The sequence below is a fragment of the Oppia nitens genome, unplaced genomic scaffold, assembly GCF_028296485.1.
Source record: "Oppia nitens isolate AA-2021 unplaced genomic scaffold, nextdenovo-longstitch-racon4-pilon3 scaffold42_pilon_pilon_pilon, whole genome shotgun sequence".
Classification (NCBI taxonomy): Eukaryota; Metazoa; Arthropoda; class Arachnida; order Sarcoptiformes; family Oppiidae; genus Oppia; species Oppia nitens.
This window is the reverse complement of record NW_026533224.1, coordinates 207742-225620: the sequence shown is the minus strand read 5'-3', so window position 1 is coordinate 225620 and position 17879 is coordinate 207742. Positions and strand designations below refer to the sequence as shown.

General features: G+C 20.5%; 5 protein-coding genes across 5 annotated transcripts; all 5 read left to right on the top strand.

Moving 5' to 3' along the window:
- Positions 1–161: 161 nt before the first annotated feature.
- Positions 162–2766, top strand: LOC128959169 (putative mitogen-activated protein kinase kinase kinase 7-like). The gene is made up of 4 exons (XM_054305109.1): positions 162–234; positions 315–852; positions 953–1223; positions 2746–2766. The coding sequence occupies exons 2-4, from the start codon at positions 434–436 to the stop codon at positions 2764–2766; spliced, it is 711 nt and encodes a 236-aa protein (XP_054161084.1). The 5' UTR covers positions 162–234; positions 315–433.
- A 2777-nt stretch (positions 2767–5543) lies between these two features.
- Positions 5544–6609, top strand: LOC128959168 (uncharacterized). The gene is made up of 3 exons (XM_054305108.1): positions 5544–5701; positions 5824–6251; positions 6312–6609. The coding sequence occupies exons 2-3, from the start codon at positions 5914–5916 to the stop codon at positions 6607–6609; spliced, it is 636 nt and encodes a 211-aa protein (XP_054161083.1). The 5' UTR covers positions 5544–5701; positions 5824–5913.
- A 2460-nt stretch (positions 6610–9069) lies between these two features.
- LOC128959166 (RCC1 and BTB domain-containing protein 2-like) lies at positions 9070–10002 on the top strand (the record flags this gene model as incomplete). Its single annotated transcript, XM_054305107.1, has 2 exons — positions 9070–9249; positions 9348–10002. Coding segments are annotated over exons 1-2 (798 nt in total), but the record flags the coding sequence as incomplete, so codon positions are not given.
- Positions 10003–10311: 309 nt separating this feature from the next.
- LOC128959165 (putative mitogen-activated protein kinase kinase kinase 7-like) lies at positions 10312–12916 on the top strand. The gene is made up of 4 exons (XM_054305106.1): positions 10312–10384; positions 10465–11002; positions 11103–11373; positions 12896–12916. Exons 2-4 carry the CDS (start codon positions 10584–10586, stop codon positions 12914–12916), a joined length of 711 nt encoding a protein of 236 aa, XP_054161081.1. The 5' UTR covers positions 10312–10384; positions 10465–10583.
- Positions 12917–13470: 554 nt separating this feature from the next.
- Positions 13471–17774, top strand: LOC128959164 (RCC1 and BTB domain-containing protein 2-like). The gene is made up of 4 exons (XM_054305105.1): positions 13471–13516; positions 15800–16477; positions 16877–17622; positions 17751–17774. The coding sequence occupies exons 1-4, from the start codon at positions 13471–13473 to the stop codon at positions 17772–17774; spliced, it is 1494 nt and encodes a 497-aa protein (XP_054161080.1).
- Positions 17775–17879: the final 105 nt, after the last annotated feature.

Below are 17879 nucleotides of genomic sequence, written 5' to 3'. Positions count from 1 at the left end.
CCAATTATAAATTAATTGATTCATTAGACACTAGTTAGTATATATTTATATTGTTTTTTATTAGTATTTATAATAATAATTTAAAATTAAAATCAATAGATAATATTCATAACACATATTATCGATGTTATGATGAGCTGAAACTATTGGGTTCGGGAAGCTTTGGATCGGTTTATAAATGCAAAAATAAATTAGATAATAACATTGAAGCAATAAAAATAATTAAATTATCAGGTTATTAATATACAGTATTAAAATTTTTATTTATAATTTTATAATTATTTATTAATTAATAATATTTTAAATATTTATAGAAAAAAGTTTAACAAACGATATTTATTTAAAAGAAATTGAAAAAGTGACTAAAATAACGGCACAATATTTAGTCTATGTATTTGCATTTACGGCTTATGAAGATTGTATATATATTTATATGGAATATTGTTTAATGAATCTAAAAGAGACCATCAAATTGAAAGCACAGATATTCAACAGACAATCATCAGATGAACCCATGGATTGTATGGAGTATTACATTACGTGTGAACTACTGTTAGAAGTGTTAGAATGTGTCCGATATTTGCATGAATTGAATCCACCGGTCATTCACAGGGATCTCAAACCCGACAACATATTGATTGCTAACGATATCATAAACGGACGGTTCATTAAGTTATGTGATTTGGGATTAATTACAATACAAGATAGCTTATCGCAAAGTCATACGTCACGAGTGGGAACTCCTAATTTTATAGCACCCGAAGTAATAGGTGGTCGTAAATACAATACAAAAGCTGATGTCTATAGTATTGGGGCTACAATTGAAAAACTATTTGAATTTGATATCAATGAGTTAGTTATAAATATTATTATAATAAATAATTTTTTAGTGAAAAATGTTTAAAACTTTTAATTAATTTAATATTTATTTCTTTTCTTTATTTATTTTTAGATCACATGATAAATATATATCAAGCGAATGGTGTGATAAATATCGGCAATTGTTTGACATAACAATTAGTGCAACAAAAACTTTATATGCAAAGAGACCTACCTGTGCTCAGATCATTAACCGATACAATGATTGGGCTATTGATAAAAGTATTGTTACAAATGATGTGATGTTTGAAGAAAAATTACAACAAATAAAATCAAAAGAATGTGAACTCCGTTCAGAGGACAGGGATTCTGAGCCAAAATTTTGGGAAATATTCTATACATTTGTTAATTATAAAATCAATTATAAATAATAATCAGTTAATTATGATTTTTATTGATTTTTTTAATATTACTTTTATAAAACTAAATTTTTATAACTATTTAGAAACTATAAATTTACTAAAAAGTTTATAATTAAATAATAAATAAATAAAATTCTAATCTTTATTTTTTGTTAAAAAAATCAATTATTAATGTTATGACCATAACATTGGTTAGCAATTGGATACTATCTTATTGAATTATAGATAATAATTAACTAATAATAAAAAAATATATAGAAATAAAGTTCAAGTACTAATTATCAATAATTTATTTTATCAAATATTTACAAAAATATTTAACAAAATATAAATTATTTTTTAACTTTAATACTATTTATAATATCTGATGTATGATAATAAATATACTAATAATAAAATGTCAAAAATCATAAGATTAAAACTAAGTAAACATTTTTAAAAAAAAAATTATCAATAAAAATTAATAGATATCTATTAGTTACAATTGGATCTTATTGTTTGAATTATTGAGTTATAATACTTTATGCTTAATTATTAAATAAATAGTGATAATTATATTATAAAAAATAGTTTTATTAATAAATATTATGTGAAAAAAATTCATTAAAAAGTAAATTATAATAATATTGGCTAATAACAATAATACTAAAAAATTAATTGACTTTTTTGAAAATAATAATAAAAACAATGTGACCAATCCTTATGATAATACGGGCAATAAATCTACAAAATTAAAATCAAATGTAATAAATACTACTGAAATCAAAACACAAACCTTAGCAACAAATAATTGGATCAAAAGGATTGAAAGATTTTGTGTGTTTGACGACGAACTGGGAGTTAATGTACTGTTTGTTACTACCGATGATCGAGTTTATGGATTGGGTGCTAATTATACCGACAGTATACCGTCTAGTTTACCGTTACATTGTTGTTGTTGTTGTCAACAAATCAGTGGTTTAGGTAGTCATCACTGGTCGACCCACACATAAAATCTGATAAAACAAGTAATAGTTGTGATAGTAGTGATAGTAATTATCAAACCAATAGTATCAAAGCACAGGTATTGGCTTTTACTATTAAATTACAACAACAAAAAATAAACTAAATAATTAATAAATAAAAATGATTATTAATAACTTAAAATAATACTTTATATATAATACAATTATTTTATTTTATTAACTAACAGCAAATATTTTTTTTATCTATATATTTATAATAAAAATATTTATTGGTTACACTGGGATATTATCTTAAAATTAATGGTTATTTCATTTTCATATAATAATAAAAAATACTATTTATATTAATCATAACTTAAATGTTAATTAGAAAAATTTTTATAATAAAATGTTTTACTTATAAATATTATTGTTGTATTAATTTATAAGAAATATAATAATTAAAAAATATTTAGTAATATATACAACTTTAATGTTTGATAAAAATTTATAACTTTTTATAATATTTAATTAAGAAATTTTATGATTTATAATTATAGTTCAATTTAGAGATTAATTAGTTTTAGTTTTTTTTAACAATAATAATCTTTTATTTTTAATTTCAACTTTTATTATATTTATTTGTTTTATATTAATAAATATTATTTATAATGTTTATTCCAAAAAAAAAAAAATGTTTTATTTTAATTATTATCGTCTAAATTATAATTTTCTAATACTATGTATTTTAAAAATATTTTTTTTATAAATAATTTCATAGATTATTTGCGTCAATAAACAAAAAAGGATATTGTATAATAAATTTTTTAATAAAATTTATTACACAATAAAAGAATTTTTTAATATAATTTTTTTTTAATTTACATTTTTTATAACAAAATAATACATTATAAATGCGTAAATAACTTATAATATTACATAATTTTTGTAATAATTTTTTAATAATAATTATAGTATTAAATTTTAATTACATAATCTATACATATGTTAATTATAAATTTTTTTAATGAAATTATTAAGATATATAAGCCTGTTAAGACTGTTAACAACAAAAAATTAAAAAAAAACAGTTTTTGAGATAATTTAAAAAAAAAATTAATAAAAATTTTAAATAAACAATGAATCGCTTTGTTGTATTGGTTGCAGTGGTTATCATAGCTTTACGTAAGTTTGTTAATGTTGTTGTTGTTGTTGTTGTTGTAAATTAAATGTTTTTATAGTATTGTTTTTTTTGTAAAAAAATTATTTATTTATTTTTTTTTAAATATAGTATCAAGCACAGTTGATGGTAAAGCTAAACCACAAAGTCTACGTTATGGTTTTGGTGCATAATAATAATAATAATAATTATTATTATTTTAATGTAGTTATATATATATGAATCGCAATCAGAGCCGTTACAATAAAAAACAAATTATTTAATAACAAAATTTTATTTATTATTTATATAGAAAAAATAAGTTTTATTTTTACTATTTAATTCTGTAATAATACATAATAATTATAATAATAATTATTATAAATTTTAAATTTATTGAATATTGAATTAAAATATATATTTTTTTAATGTAAGATTTGAATTTAATAAAATCAAAAATTAATTAATTGAAATTATTTTTGTATTTTTTTGTTTTGTTTAGTTTTTTTTATAGAAACATAAAATAGTTATCTAAACATCAGCTCAACTGAACCATAGGTTTGTTTAATTAATTTTATTAAATAATATTTTTTTTATTAATTAGTTCATTATTATTATATAATTTTTTTTTAACTACTATTGATATATTTATTATATGCTTTTGCAGTTTAGTTAGAGTATTATAGTTAAAGTTGTAATTGTAAGCAATTTACTATTTTATTTTAATTTTTTTTATAATAATTCAGTTAATTTTTAAATAATTATAATTAAAATAAACTATAATTTTTTTATTACTCTTATATTTTGACTATAATATTATTAGTATTCATAATAGTCATAATTGAAAAATGTTTTTATTTAATTTATTATTTGTTTATTTTTAACTTATTGTTATAATTTGTTAATCATCTATAACTAAAATTTTTATTATGTAATAATAATAATAATATAATATAATTATATATATATATATATCTAGTGCTAAACAAACAAATTATTATTTTATTATTATTTTTTTTGAATTATAATTTTAGAAAAAAAGTTTATTATCACATTACAATTGTTTTTTATTAAATTGTTATTAACTGATATTTTATTAAATATTTATTGTAATAATAATAAAAATTAGATAATATTTAATAAATAACATTTCTATGATAATACAAAATTATATATTGTAGTAATAAAATAATTTAAAATAAATTTTAACAAAATTTTTTTTTATTGAATTTATTAAAATATATTTTATTAATTAAATAATGTATAATTGTAAAATTTATTTTTTAATTTTAAATTGTTTTATTCTATTAAACAAAATTTATTTTTTTTAATCTCGTAATAATTTTTTTATAATAATTTATTTTAATTATAATAAATTCAAGTTTAATGTCAAAACTTAGATATCGTTAATACTTTGATAAATATTTCAATTGTTATCATTTAATAAAAATAATAAAGTGTTTCAAGTGTTTAACATTTATAATAATATTTTATCAATATATAGGAAAAACAATAATTTTAATAATATATATATATATATTTTAATATTATGAACAAAATTTTTCAATAAATATTTGTTAACTAATAAAATAATATTAATAAATAAATTTTTTAAAATTATTAAAATAAAGTAAATTAATAAACAATGCATTAGTTAAACATTATAACTATTGTTATTATAAAAAAAATAAAATAATTATCAATCAAATAAATGACTAATATTTTAATTTAGATATTGTTAATGATTTCAATAAGCATTTAAATTCAGTTTCTTTATAAGTAATAGTTAATTATAAAACTAATAACAAAATATATAGAAATAAAGTATAAACAATGTATTCATTAGTTACAATTGGATACTATCTTATTGTTTGAATTATTTAGTTTAAGATATAATACTTTTTACTTAATTAGTGAATAAATAGTGATAATTATATTATATAACAATTTTATTTATAAATTATATGAAAATATTATTAAAATACTTTATTATGTAAAGAAATTTTTAATAAAAATAACTAATAATTATAATAAATTTATTGAGTTGATTGAAAGTAATAGTAAACAAAAGTGTGGCAAATAATTATCAAAATATGGGCAATAAATCTACTAAATTGAAAACAAATGTTTTGAATAAAAAAAATGAGAGAATATATAATTTAAGACAAAATGTAATAAATAATATAAAAGTGAAAACACAAGACTTAACACCAAATGATTGGATCAAAAGGATTGAAAGATTTTATGTGTTTGACGACGAACTGGGAGTTAATATGTTGTTTGTGACTACAGATGATCGGGTCTATGGATTGGGTGCTAATCTCTGGGGATCATTGGGTTTGGGACACAACCAGTGGGTGAGTGAACCACAAGAGATCATTGAATTGAGACATAAAAAGTGTATTAATTTCATAAACGGAATGGAATTTATTGTTTGTGTTTCGAGTGATAATTGTTTATATATTTGTGGTTATAATAGTTTGGGACAATTGGGCCATAGATGTAATGATAAGATATATAAGACACCAATGATTATACAAATCAATGAAAACAATAATCAGATGAACCCATGGATTGTATGGAGTATTACATTACGTGTGAACTGCTATTAGAAGTGTTAGAATGTGTCCGATATATACATGAATTGAATCCACCGGTTATTCATCGCGACCTCAAACCCGATAACATATTGATTGCTAACGATATCAGAAACGGACGGTTCATTAAATTATGTGATTTAGGATTAATAACAATTCACGATAGCTTATCACAAAGTCATACGTCACGAGTGGGAACTCCTAATTTTATAGCACCTGAAGTAATTGGTGGTCGCAAATACAATACAAAAGCTGATGTCTATAGTATTGGGGCTACAATTGAAAAACTATTTGAATTTGATATAAATGAGTAAATTATATAATTAAATGATTTTTTAGATATTTTAAAATTTCATTTATTTATTATTAGATCACATGATAAATATATATCAAGCGAATGGTGTGATAAATATCGGCAATTGTTTGACATAACAATTAGTGCAACAAAAACATTATATAAAGAGAGACCTACCTGTGCTCAGATTATTGAACGATACAATGATTGGTCTATTGATAAAAGTATTGTTACAAATGATGGGAAGTTTGAAGAAAAATTACAACAAATAAAATCAAAAGAATGTGAACTCCGTTCAGAGGACAGGGATTCTGAGCCAAAATTTTGGGAAATATTCTATACATTTGTTAACTATAAACTCAATAATAAATAATAATCAACTTATTATGCATTTTACTACATTTTTTTGCTTGTCTTTTATAACTAAAAAAAATAGTATTTTTCATTAATTATGCAAAGATTATTGAATTAAAAGTTTTTGAATTTCTAATTTTTAATAGTTATATAAAAAATGTTTTTTTCTGTTAAATATTATAAGTTATATAAGATATATATTTTTAAACATAATATCGATATTATAATTATTGCTAAATTACTTACTTATTACTTTGTGAAAATTATTACTGTATATATTTTTAATATTTATAACTGAAATTCATAAATATTTTATCAATTAAATAAATAACTAAAGATAAATAATCAAGGTTATAATAATATAAAGTATTGCATTATATTATTAAACATATTTAATATAATACAATAAATATTATTTTATTGTTTAATTATTTCTATTTAGTTTTATAATATTAATGAAATAACTTTTATTAGTTTTGATTGTTGTTTGAGTTTTATATTTTTTTTGTAATAATCTATACTTATTATATATTTGTAAATAATTTTTTACAATAACTCAATAAATAAATAAATAAAAATATTTACTATTAATTATGCATTTTAACTTTATTTTATAATATACAGTAATTAAAATTATTTATTTCATCAATATAAATTAATTATAATCTATTAGTTACTCTTGGATACTATCCTATTGTTTGAATTATATTGTTTAAAATATATTATATTTGTTTTTATTATTGCTTAAATAGTAATAAATGTTCAACTGTTTTATAAATTATTAGATATTAATAAAATATATACTATTAAGTAATTTTGGGAAATATTCTATACATTTGTTAATTATAAACTCAATAATAAATAATAATCAGTTAATTATGATTTTTATTTAACTTTTTGTATATTACTTTTATAAAACTAAATTTTCATAACTATTTAGATAGTAAACTATAAATTTACTAAAAAGTTTATAATTAAATAAATAATAAATAAAATTCTAATCTTTATTTTTTTGGGCAAAAAAACAATTACTAATATTATGACCATAATATTGGTTAGCACTGGTTCAGTGGCCAGTAGTTTGTGTTTTGTTGACCAGATTTACCGATAAACTAATAATGCGAGCCTTGACTATGCATATACTGTGACGGATGGTATCGGCACTGGCCATCAGGGTTTGCCGGAACTATCCGCCGCGCCAGTAGTGGCTAAATGGTACGGCAGTGTACCGTCTAGTTTACCGTTGCATTGTTGTTGTTGTTGTCGACAAGTCAGTGGTATAGGTAGCCATGTCTGGTCGACCCACGTATAAAATTGTATCAAACAAGTGATAGTTGTGATGGTAGTGGTAGTGATTGTCAAACCTATAGTGTTGACGCACAGGTATTCACTTTTCCTACTAATAAAAATAAACTAAATTATAGATAAATAATATAATTGTGACGGTGCGGGTTTAAAGTTTACCGTCAAAATGCCCGTAAAGATAACTTTACGAAGCAATATGCAATGTTTGATAGGGAACTGTGACGTAATTTATGACTATTTAGGAGTTATGGTATATTTGGATAGTTTATTTACTACGTCACAGTATATATGAATGGCCCATTCGAGGCTCTGGTCACTGATAACTGCGCTGTATATCGGTATTTAGTATTAAGGAGCCTTTTAACGGATCGACAAATAGATACATCCGATTTATCGGAATTTATGAATCAATTGTCAATACACTTAAGGCTAACATCACTATTAATAAGTAGTCAATGTTTACAATCTTTAAAGTCCTTCCTAGACTAGCTATTGCTAGCCTGGACTCAACCCGGACTCACTTTTATTGATAAATATAATGAGATAGTCAATAGTTTACATGCATTGCAAATTACAGTATATTAAACATAATAATAATTAATTTAACTAATTTACATAATTAATAATAAAGTATAAATCAATTTAAACAAATAAACGTAATAATAAGTAATAGTAAATAAATACAAAAATAGAAATAATATGAATTATATTTAATTATAATTTAATAACTATGTTATGTTAAAGTATAATAGAGAAATATATATAGAGAAGCTTAAATATACACAGTTTAGTATAGTTATAACTACAATGTAACTTTGTATTGCTTTGGTGACATTAGAACAGCTTAAGTGATGTATAGATCATCACATAATCATTATTAATACTTTTTAATTATACTTTTCATATATAATATGATTATTTTATTTTATTAACTAACAGCAAATATATTTTTTTTATCTATATATTAATAATAATAAAAATATCTATTGGTTACACTGGGATATTATCTTAAAGTTATTGGTTATTTCATTTTTATATAATAATAAAAAATACGATTTAGATTAATAATAAAAGAAATGTAAAAATATAAAAATTGTTATAATAAAATATTAAATATTTCATAAATAAAAATTAGAAAAATATTTTGTAAATTGTGACCAATAATAATGAAAATATGGGTAATATTAACAATAAACTAGTTTTAACACCTAATGATTGGATCAAAAGGATTGAAAGTTTTTATGTGTTTGACGACAAACTGGGAGTTAATATGCTGTTTGTTACTACCGATGATCGGGTCTATGGATTGGGTGCTAATCTCTACGGATCACTGGGTTTGGGACACAACCAGTGGGTGAGTGAACCACAAGAGATCATTGAATTGAGACATAAAAATATTATTAATTTTATAAACGGATCTGAATTTATTGTTTGTGTGTCGAGTGATAACAGAGTTTATAGTTGTGGTTATAATAGATGGGGACAATTGGGTCAGAGATATGATGATAATAAATATGAAAAACCAATGATTTTACAAATCAATGAAAACAATGATTTAATACGTGATGTGAGTTGTGGTACATATCATACATTAGTTGTAACCGAAAATAATAATGAAGTGTATGGTTGGGGTCGCAATCATTTCGGACAAATCGGTAGTCGAGACACCACTTGTGTAGACATTAATACACCCGAAAAGATTGAATTTAATGACAATTATTGTTTTAAATCTGTTCACTGTTTTCATAACTCATCGTTTGCACTGACAAGTGATGGACAAGTGTTTAGTTGGGGACTCAATAGTAGCAATCAATTGGGACTTAATTGCAGTGATTTGATATTATTTAGACCACAATTGATATGCAATTTGAATGGCATTACATCAATACAATCGGGTGGAGGACAAACATATTTTAGTAATAGTAATAAAAATGAAGTATATTTTTGTGGTCAATATTACAATGAAAACGTTGTTGCGATTGATATACAAATGATACCAAAATTAATAGGAAATTGTAAACAATTTTCTGATATTCAATCGATTATATCATATAAATGGAATAAAAGGACACATTTCTGTTCAATGGATGATATGGTCTATGAAGTGATAAAAAGTAGAAAATTTAAAACAAATTTTAATCATTATTTTGAATATTGTGTTGATTTATATCAAATAACTTATAAAACATATATCGCTTATGAATTCACTGAAAATATGATTAAATTTATTGAAAATACAATAAATTTAATTAAAACCAATTATAAATTAATTGATTCATTAGACACTAGTTAGTATATATTTATATTGTTTTTTATTAGTATTTATAATAATAATTTAAAATTAAAATCAATAGATAATATTCATAACACATATTATCGATGTTATGATGAGCTGAAACTATTGGGTTCGGGAAGCTTTGGATCGGTTTATAAATGCAAAAATAAATTAGATAATAACATTGAAGCAATAAAAATAATTAAATTATCAGGTTATTAATATACAGTATTAAAATTTTTATTTATAATTTTATAATTATTTATTAATTAATAATATTTTAAATATTTATAGAAAAAAGTTTAACAAACGATATTTATTTAAAAGAAATTGAAAAAGTGACTAAAATAACGGCACAATATTTAGTCTATGTATTTGCATTTACGGCTTATGAAGATTGTATATATATTTATATGGAATATTGTTTAATGAATCTAAAAGAGACCATCAAATTGAAAGCACAGATATTCAACAGACAATCATCAGATGAACCCATGGATTGTATGGAGTATTACATTACGTGTGAACTACTGTTAGAAGTGTTAGAATGTGTCCGATATTTGCATGAATTGAATCCACCGGTCATTCACAGGGATCTCAAACCCGACAACATATTGATTGCTAACGATATCATAAACGGACGGTTCATTAAGTTATGTGATTTGGGATTAATTACAATACAAGATAGCTTATCGCAAAGTCATACGTCACGAGTGGGAACTCCTAATTTTATAGCACCCGAAGTAATAGGTGGTCGTAAATACAATACAAAAGCTGATGTCTATAGTATTGGGGCTACAATTGAAAAACTATTTGAATTTGATATCAATGAGTTAGTTATAAATATTATTATAATAAATAATTTTTTAGTGAAAAATGTTTAAAACTTTTAATTAATTTAATATTTATTTCTTTTCTTTATTTATTTTTAGATCACATGATAAATATATATCAAGCGAATGGTGTGATAAATATCGGCAATTGTTTGACATAACAATTAGTGCAACAAAAACTTTATATGCAAAGAGACCTACCTGTGCTCAGATCATTAACCGATACAATGATTGGGCTATTGATAAAAGTATTGTTACAAATGATGTGATGTTTGAAGAAAAATTACAACAAATAAAATCAAAAGAATGTGAACTCCGTTCAGAGGACAGGGATTCTGAGCCAAAATTTTGGGAAATATTCTATACATTTGTTAATTATAAAATCAATTATAAATAATAATCAGTTAATTATGATTTTTATTGATTTTTTTAATATTACTTTTATAAAACTAAATTTTTATAACTATTTAGAAACTATAAATTTACTAAAAAGTTTATAATTAAATAATAAATAAATAAAATTCTAATCTTTATTTTTTGTTAAAAAAATCAATTATTAATGTTATGACCATAACATTGGTTAGCAATTGGATACTATCTTATTGAATTATAGATAATAATTAACTAATAATAAAAAAATATATAGAAATAAAGTTCAAGTACTAATTATCAATAATTTATTTTATCAAATATTTACAAAAATATTTAACAAAATATAAATTATTTTTTAACTTTAATACTATTTATAATATCTGATGTATGATAATAAATATACTAATAATAAAATGTCAAAAATCATAAGATTAAAACTAAGTAAACATTTTTAAAAAAAAAATTATCAATAAAAATTAATAGATATCTATTAGTTACAATTGGATCTTATTGTTTGAATTATTGAGTTATAATACTTTATGCTTAATTATTAAATAAATAGTGATAATTATATTATAAAAAATAGTTTTATTAATAAATATTATGTGAAAAAAATTCATTAAAAAGTAAATTATAATAATATTGGCTAATAACAATAATACTAAAAAATTAATTGACTTTTTTGAAAATAATAATAAAAACAATGTGACCAATCCTTATGATAATACGGGCAATAAATCTACAAAATTAAAATCAAATGTAATAAATACTACTGAAATCAAAACACAAACCTTAGCAACAAATAATTGGATCAAAAGGATTGAAAGATTTTGTGTGTTTGACGACGAACTGGGAGTTAATGTACTGTTTGTTACTACCGATGATCGAGTTTATGGATTGGGTGCTAATTATACCGACAGTATACCGTCTAGTTTACCGTTACATTGTTGTTGTTGTTGTCAACAAATCAGTGGTTTAGGTAGTCATCACTGGTCGACCCACACATAAAATCTGATAAAACAAGTAATAGTTGTGATAGTAGTGATAGTAATTATCAAACCAATAGTATCAAAGCACAGGTATTGGCTTTTACTATTAAATTACAACAACAAAAAATAAACTAAATAATTAATAAATAAAAATGATTATTAATAACTTAAAATAATACTTTATATATAATACAATTATTTTATTTTATTAACTAACAGCAAATATTTTTTTTATCTATATATTTATAATAAAAATATTTATTGGTTACACTGGGATATTATCTTAAAATTAATGGTTATTTCATTTTCATATAATAATAAAAAATACTATTTATATTAATCATAACTTAAATGTTAATTAGAAAAATTTTTATAATAAAATGTTTTACTTATAAATATTATTGTTGTATTAATTTATAAGAAATATAATAATTAAAAAATATTTAGTAATATATACAACTTTAATGTTTGATAAAAATTTATAACTTTTTATAATATTTAATTAAGAAATTTTATGATTTATAATTATAGTTCAATTTAGAGATTAATTAGTTTTAGTTTTTTTTAACAATAATAATCTTTTATTTTTAATTTCAACTTTTATTATATTTATTTGTTTTATATTAATAAATATTATTTATAATGTTTATTCCAAAAAAAAAATGTTTTATTTTAATTATTATCGTCTAAATTATAATTTTCTAATACTATGTATTTTAAAAATATTTTTTTTATAAATAATTTCATAGATTATTTGCGTCAATAAACAAAAAAGGATATTGTATAATAAATTTTTTAATAAAATTTATTACACAATAAAAGAATTTTTTAATATAATTTTTTTTAATTTACATTTTTTATAACAAAATAATACATTATAAATGCGTAAATAACTTATAATATTACATAATTTTTGTAATAATTTTTTAATAATAATTATAGTATTAAATTTTAATTACATAATCTATACATATGTTAATTATAAATTTTTTTAATGAAATTATTAAGATATATAAGCCTGTTAAGACTGTTAACAACAAAAAATTAAAAAAAAACAGTTTTTGAGATAATTTAAAAAAAAAATTAATAAAAATTTTAAATAAACAATGAATCGCTTTGTTGTATTGGTTGCAGTGGTTATCATAGCTTTACGTAAGTTTGTTAATGTTGTTGTTGTTGTTGTTGTTGTAAATTAAATGTTTTTATAGTATTGTTTTTTTTGTAAAAAAATTATTTATTTATTTTTTTAAATATAGTATCAAGCACAGTTGATGGTAAAGCTAAACCACAAAGTCTACGTTATGGTTTTGGTGCATAATAATAATAATAATAATTATTATTATTTTAATGTAGTTATATATATATGAATCGCAATCAGAGCCGTTACAATAAAAAACAAATTATTTAATAACAAAATTTTATTTATTATTTATATAGAAAAAATAAGTTTTATTTTTACTATTTAATTCTGTAATAATACATAATAATTATAATAATAATTATTATAAATTTTAAATTTATTGAATATTGAATTAAAATATATATTTTTTTAATGTAAGATTTGAATTTAATAAAATCAAAAATTAATTAATTGAAATTATTTTTGTATTTTTTTGTTTTGTTTAGTTTTTTTTATAGAAACATAAAATAGTTATCTAAACATCAGCTCAACTGAACCATAGGTTTGTTTAATTAATTTTATTAAATAATATTTTTTTTATTAATTAGTTCATTATTATTATATAATTTTTTTTAACTACTATTGATATATTTATTATATGCTTTTGCAGTTTAGTTAGAGTATTATAGTTAAAGTTGTAATTGTAAGCAATTTACTATTTTATTTTAATTTTTTTTATAATAATTCAGTTAATTTTTAAATAATTATAATTAAAATAAACTATAATTTTTTTATTACTCTTATATTTTGACTATAATATTATTAGTATTCATAATAGTCATAATTGAAAAATGTTTTTATTTAATTTATTATTTGTTTATTTTTAACTTATTGTTATAATTTGTTAATCATCTATAACTAAAATTTTTATTATGTAATAATAATAATAATATAATATAATTATATATATATATATATCTAGTGCTAAACAAACAAATTATTATTTTATTATTATTTTTTTTGAATTATAATTTTAGAAAAAAAGTTTATTATCACATTACAATTGTTTTTTATTAAATTGTTATTAACTGATATTTTATTAAATATTTATTGTAATAATAATAAAAATTAGATAATATTTAATAAATAACATTTCTATGATAATACAAAATTATATATTGTAATAATAAAATAAATTAAAATAAATTTTAACAAAAAAAAACTTTATTGCATTTATTTAAAAATATTTTTTTAATGAAATAATGTATAATAGTGAAATTTATTTTTTTAATTTTAAATTGTTTTATTCTATTAAACAAATTTTTTTTTTAAATCTTAATAATAATTTTTTAAAGAAATTTATTTTAATTATAATAAATTCAAGTTAAATGTCAAAACTTAGATATCGTTAATACTTTGATAAATATTTCAATTGTTATCATTGAATAATAATATTTAAGTAATAATAATAATAATAATAAAGTGTTTCAAGTATTTAACATTTATAATAATTTTTTATCAATATATAGGAAAAACAATAAGTTTAATAAATTATATTTTTTTAATTTTAATTTTATGAACAAAATTTTTCAATAAATATTTTTTAACTAATAAAATAATATTAATAAACAATGAATTGAATAAACATTATAACTATTGTTATTATGAAAAAAAACTAATTATAAAGTAATAAATAACTAATATTTTAATTTAGTTATCGATATAATGATTTCAATAAACTATTTCAATTGAATTTCATTATAAATAATAGTTAACTAATAATAATAATATATATATATAAACTAAAGTTCAAGTACTAATTATCAATAATTTATTTTATCAAATATTTATAAAAAAAATATACAACAAAATATAAATTATTTTTATAACTTTAATACTAATTAATATTTATAATATACTATATAATGCATATTTATGATAATAAATAAACTAATAATAAAATGTCAAAAATCATAAGATTAAAATTAAATAAACATTTTTTTTAAAAAAAAATTATCAATAAAAATTAATATATATATATATTTGTTACAAGTGGATACTAACTTATTGTTTGAATTATTGAGTTATAATACTTTTTGTTTAATTATTGAATAAATAGTGATAAGTATATTATAAAACATTTTTATTAAGAAATATGTGAATAAAATTATTTAAAAAATTCTTTATAAAGTAAATTATAATAATAATGGCTAATAATAATAATGTGACCAATAATTATTATAATACAGGAAATAAATCTAAAAAATTAAAAACAAATGTAATAAATACTACTGAAATCAAAACACAAACCTTAGCAACAAATAATTGGATCAAAAGGATTGAAAGGTTTTATGTGTTTGACGACAAACTGGGAGTTAATATGTTGTTTGTGACCAAAGATGATGATCGGGTCTATGGATTGGGTGCTAATCTCTGCGGATCACTGGGTTTGGGACACAACCAGTGGGTGAGTGAACCACAAGAGATCATTGAATTGAGACATAAAAAGTGTATTAATTTCATAAATGGTGAAGAATTTATTGTTTGTGTGTCGAGTGATAATTGTTTGTATAGTTGGGGTTATAATAGATTCGGACAATTGGGTTATAGAAGTGATGATAAGGAATATAACAAACCAATGATTATACAAATCAATGAAAACAATGATTTAATATGTGATGTTAGTTGTGGTTCATATCATACATTAGTTGTAACCGAAAATAATAATGAAGTGTATGGTTGGGGTCGCAATGATTTCGGACAAATCGGTAGTCAAAACACTGATTCTGATGCCATCATTAGACCCGAAAAAATTGTTTTTGATGTCAATTATTGTATAAAATCTGTTCATTGTTTTGAACAATCATCGTTTGCACTGACAATGGATGGACAGGTGTTTAGTTGGGGACAAAACTGTAACAATATATTAGGACATAATAATAATAATAATAATGATAGGATATGTTTGCCACAATTAATCAGCAATTTGTTTGGTATAACATCTATAAAACTAGGATTTTGAATAACATTTTTTATTAGTGATCATAAAAATGAAATCTATTTTTGTGGTGAATATTACAATGAATTAAATAAAATTTCTATACAATTAATACCAAAATTATTGGGTAATTGTAACGAATATTCAGATATTCAGTCAATGAAATCATATAAATGTACGGATAGAACACCATTGTGTCTAATGGATGGCATTGTCTATAAACTAATAAGAGATAAAAAATTAAAAACAAATTATACAAATTATTTTGATTATTGTGTCGATAGATATCCTATAACTTATAAAACATATATGTCTAATGAATTTACAGAAAATATTACAAAATTCATTGTATATATTATTAATTTTATTAAATCAGAATATATTGAAATCTTAGAATTAAAAATGAAAACACCAAATGATTGGATCAAAATTATTGACAGATTTTATGTATTTGATGACAAACTCGGAGTTAATATGTTGTTTGTTACCAAAGATGATCGGGTTTATGGATTGGGTGCTAATTATTGGGGATCACTAGGTTTAGGACACAACCAGTGGATGAGTGAACCTAAAGAGATCATTGGATTGAGACATAAAAAAATTGTTAATTTCATAAACGGATCTGAATTTATGATATTTGTTTCGAGTGATAACAGTTTATATATTTGTGGTTTTAATAGATGGGGACAGTTGTGTCAAGGAAATGAAGATTTTGAAACTAAAAAACCAATGATTATACAAATCAACGAAAATAATGATTTAATACGTGATGTGAGTTGTGGTTCATTTCACACATTAGTTGTAACCGAAAATAATAATGAAGTGTATGGTTGGGGTAATAATACAATCGGACAAATCGGTAGCCGAGACACCACTTGTGATGCTATTACTAAACCAGAAAAGATTGAATTCAATGATAATTATTGTATAAAATCTGTTCACTGTTTTGATTGCTCATCGTTTGCACTGACAAGTGATGGACAGGTGTTTAGTTGGGGTTACAATAGTAGAAATCAATTGGGACTTAATAGCAGTGATTTGATAATATTTAGACCACAATTGATATGCAATTTGAATGGCATTACATCAATACAATCGGGTTTTGGAGAAACATATTTTAGTAGTAGTTATAAAAATGAAGTATATTTTTGTGGCGAATATTACAATGAAAACAATGAAATTGATATACAAATGAAACCAAAATTATTAGGAAATTGTAATGAATTTTCTGATATTCAATCGATTAAATCATATAAATGGAATAATAGAACATATTTTTGTTTAATGAATGATATGGTCTATGAAGTGAGAAACAGTAGAAAATTTAAATCAGATTTTAATAATTATTTTGAATATTGTGTCGATTTATATCAAATAACTTATAAAACATATATCGC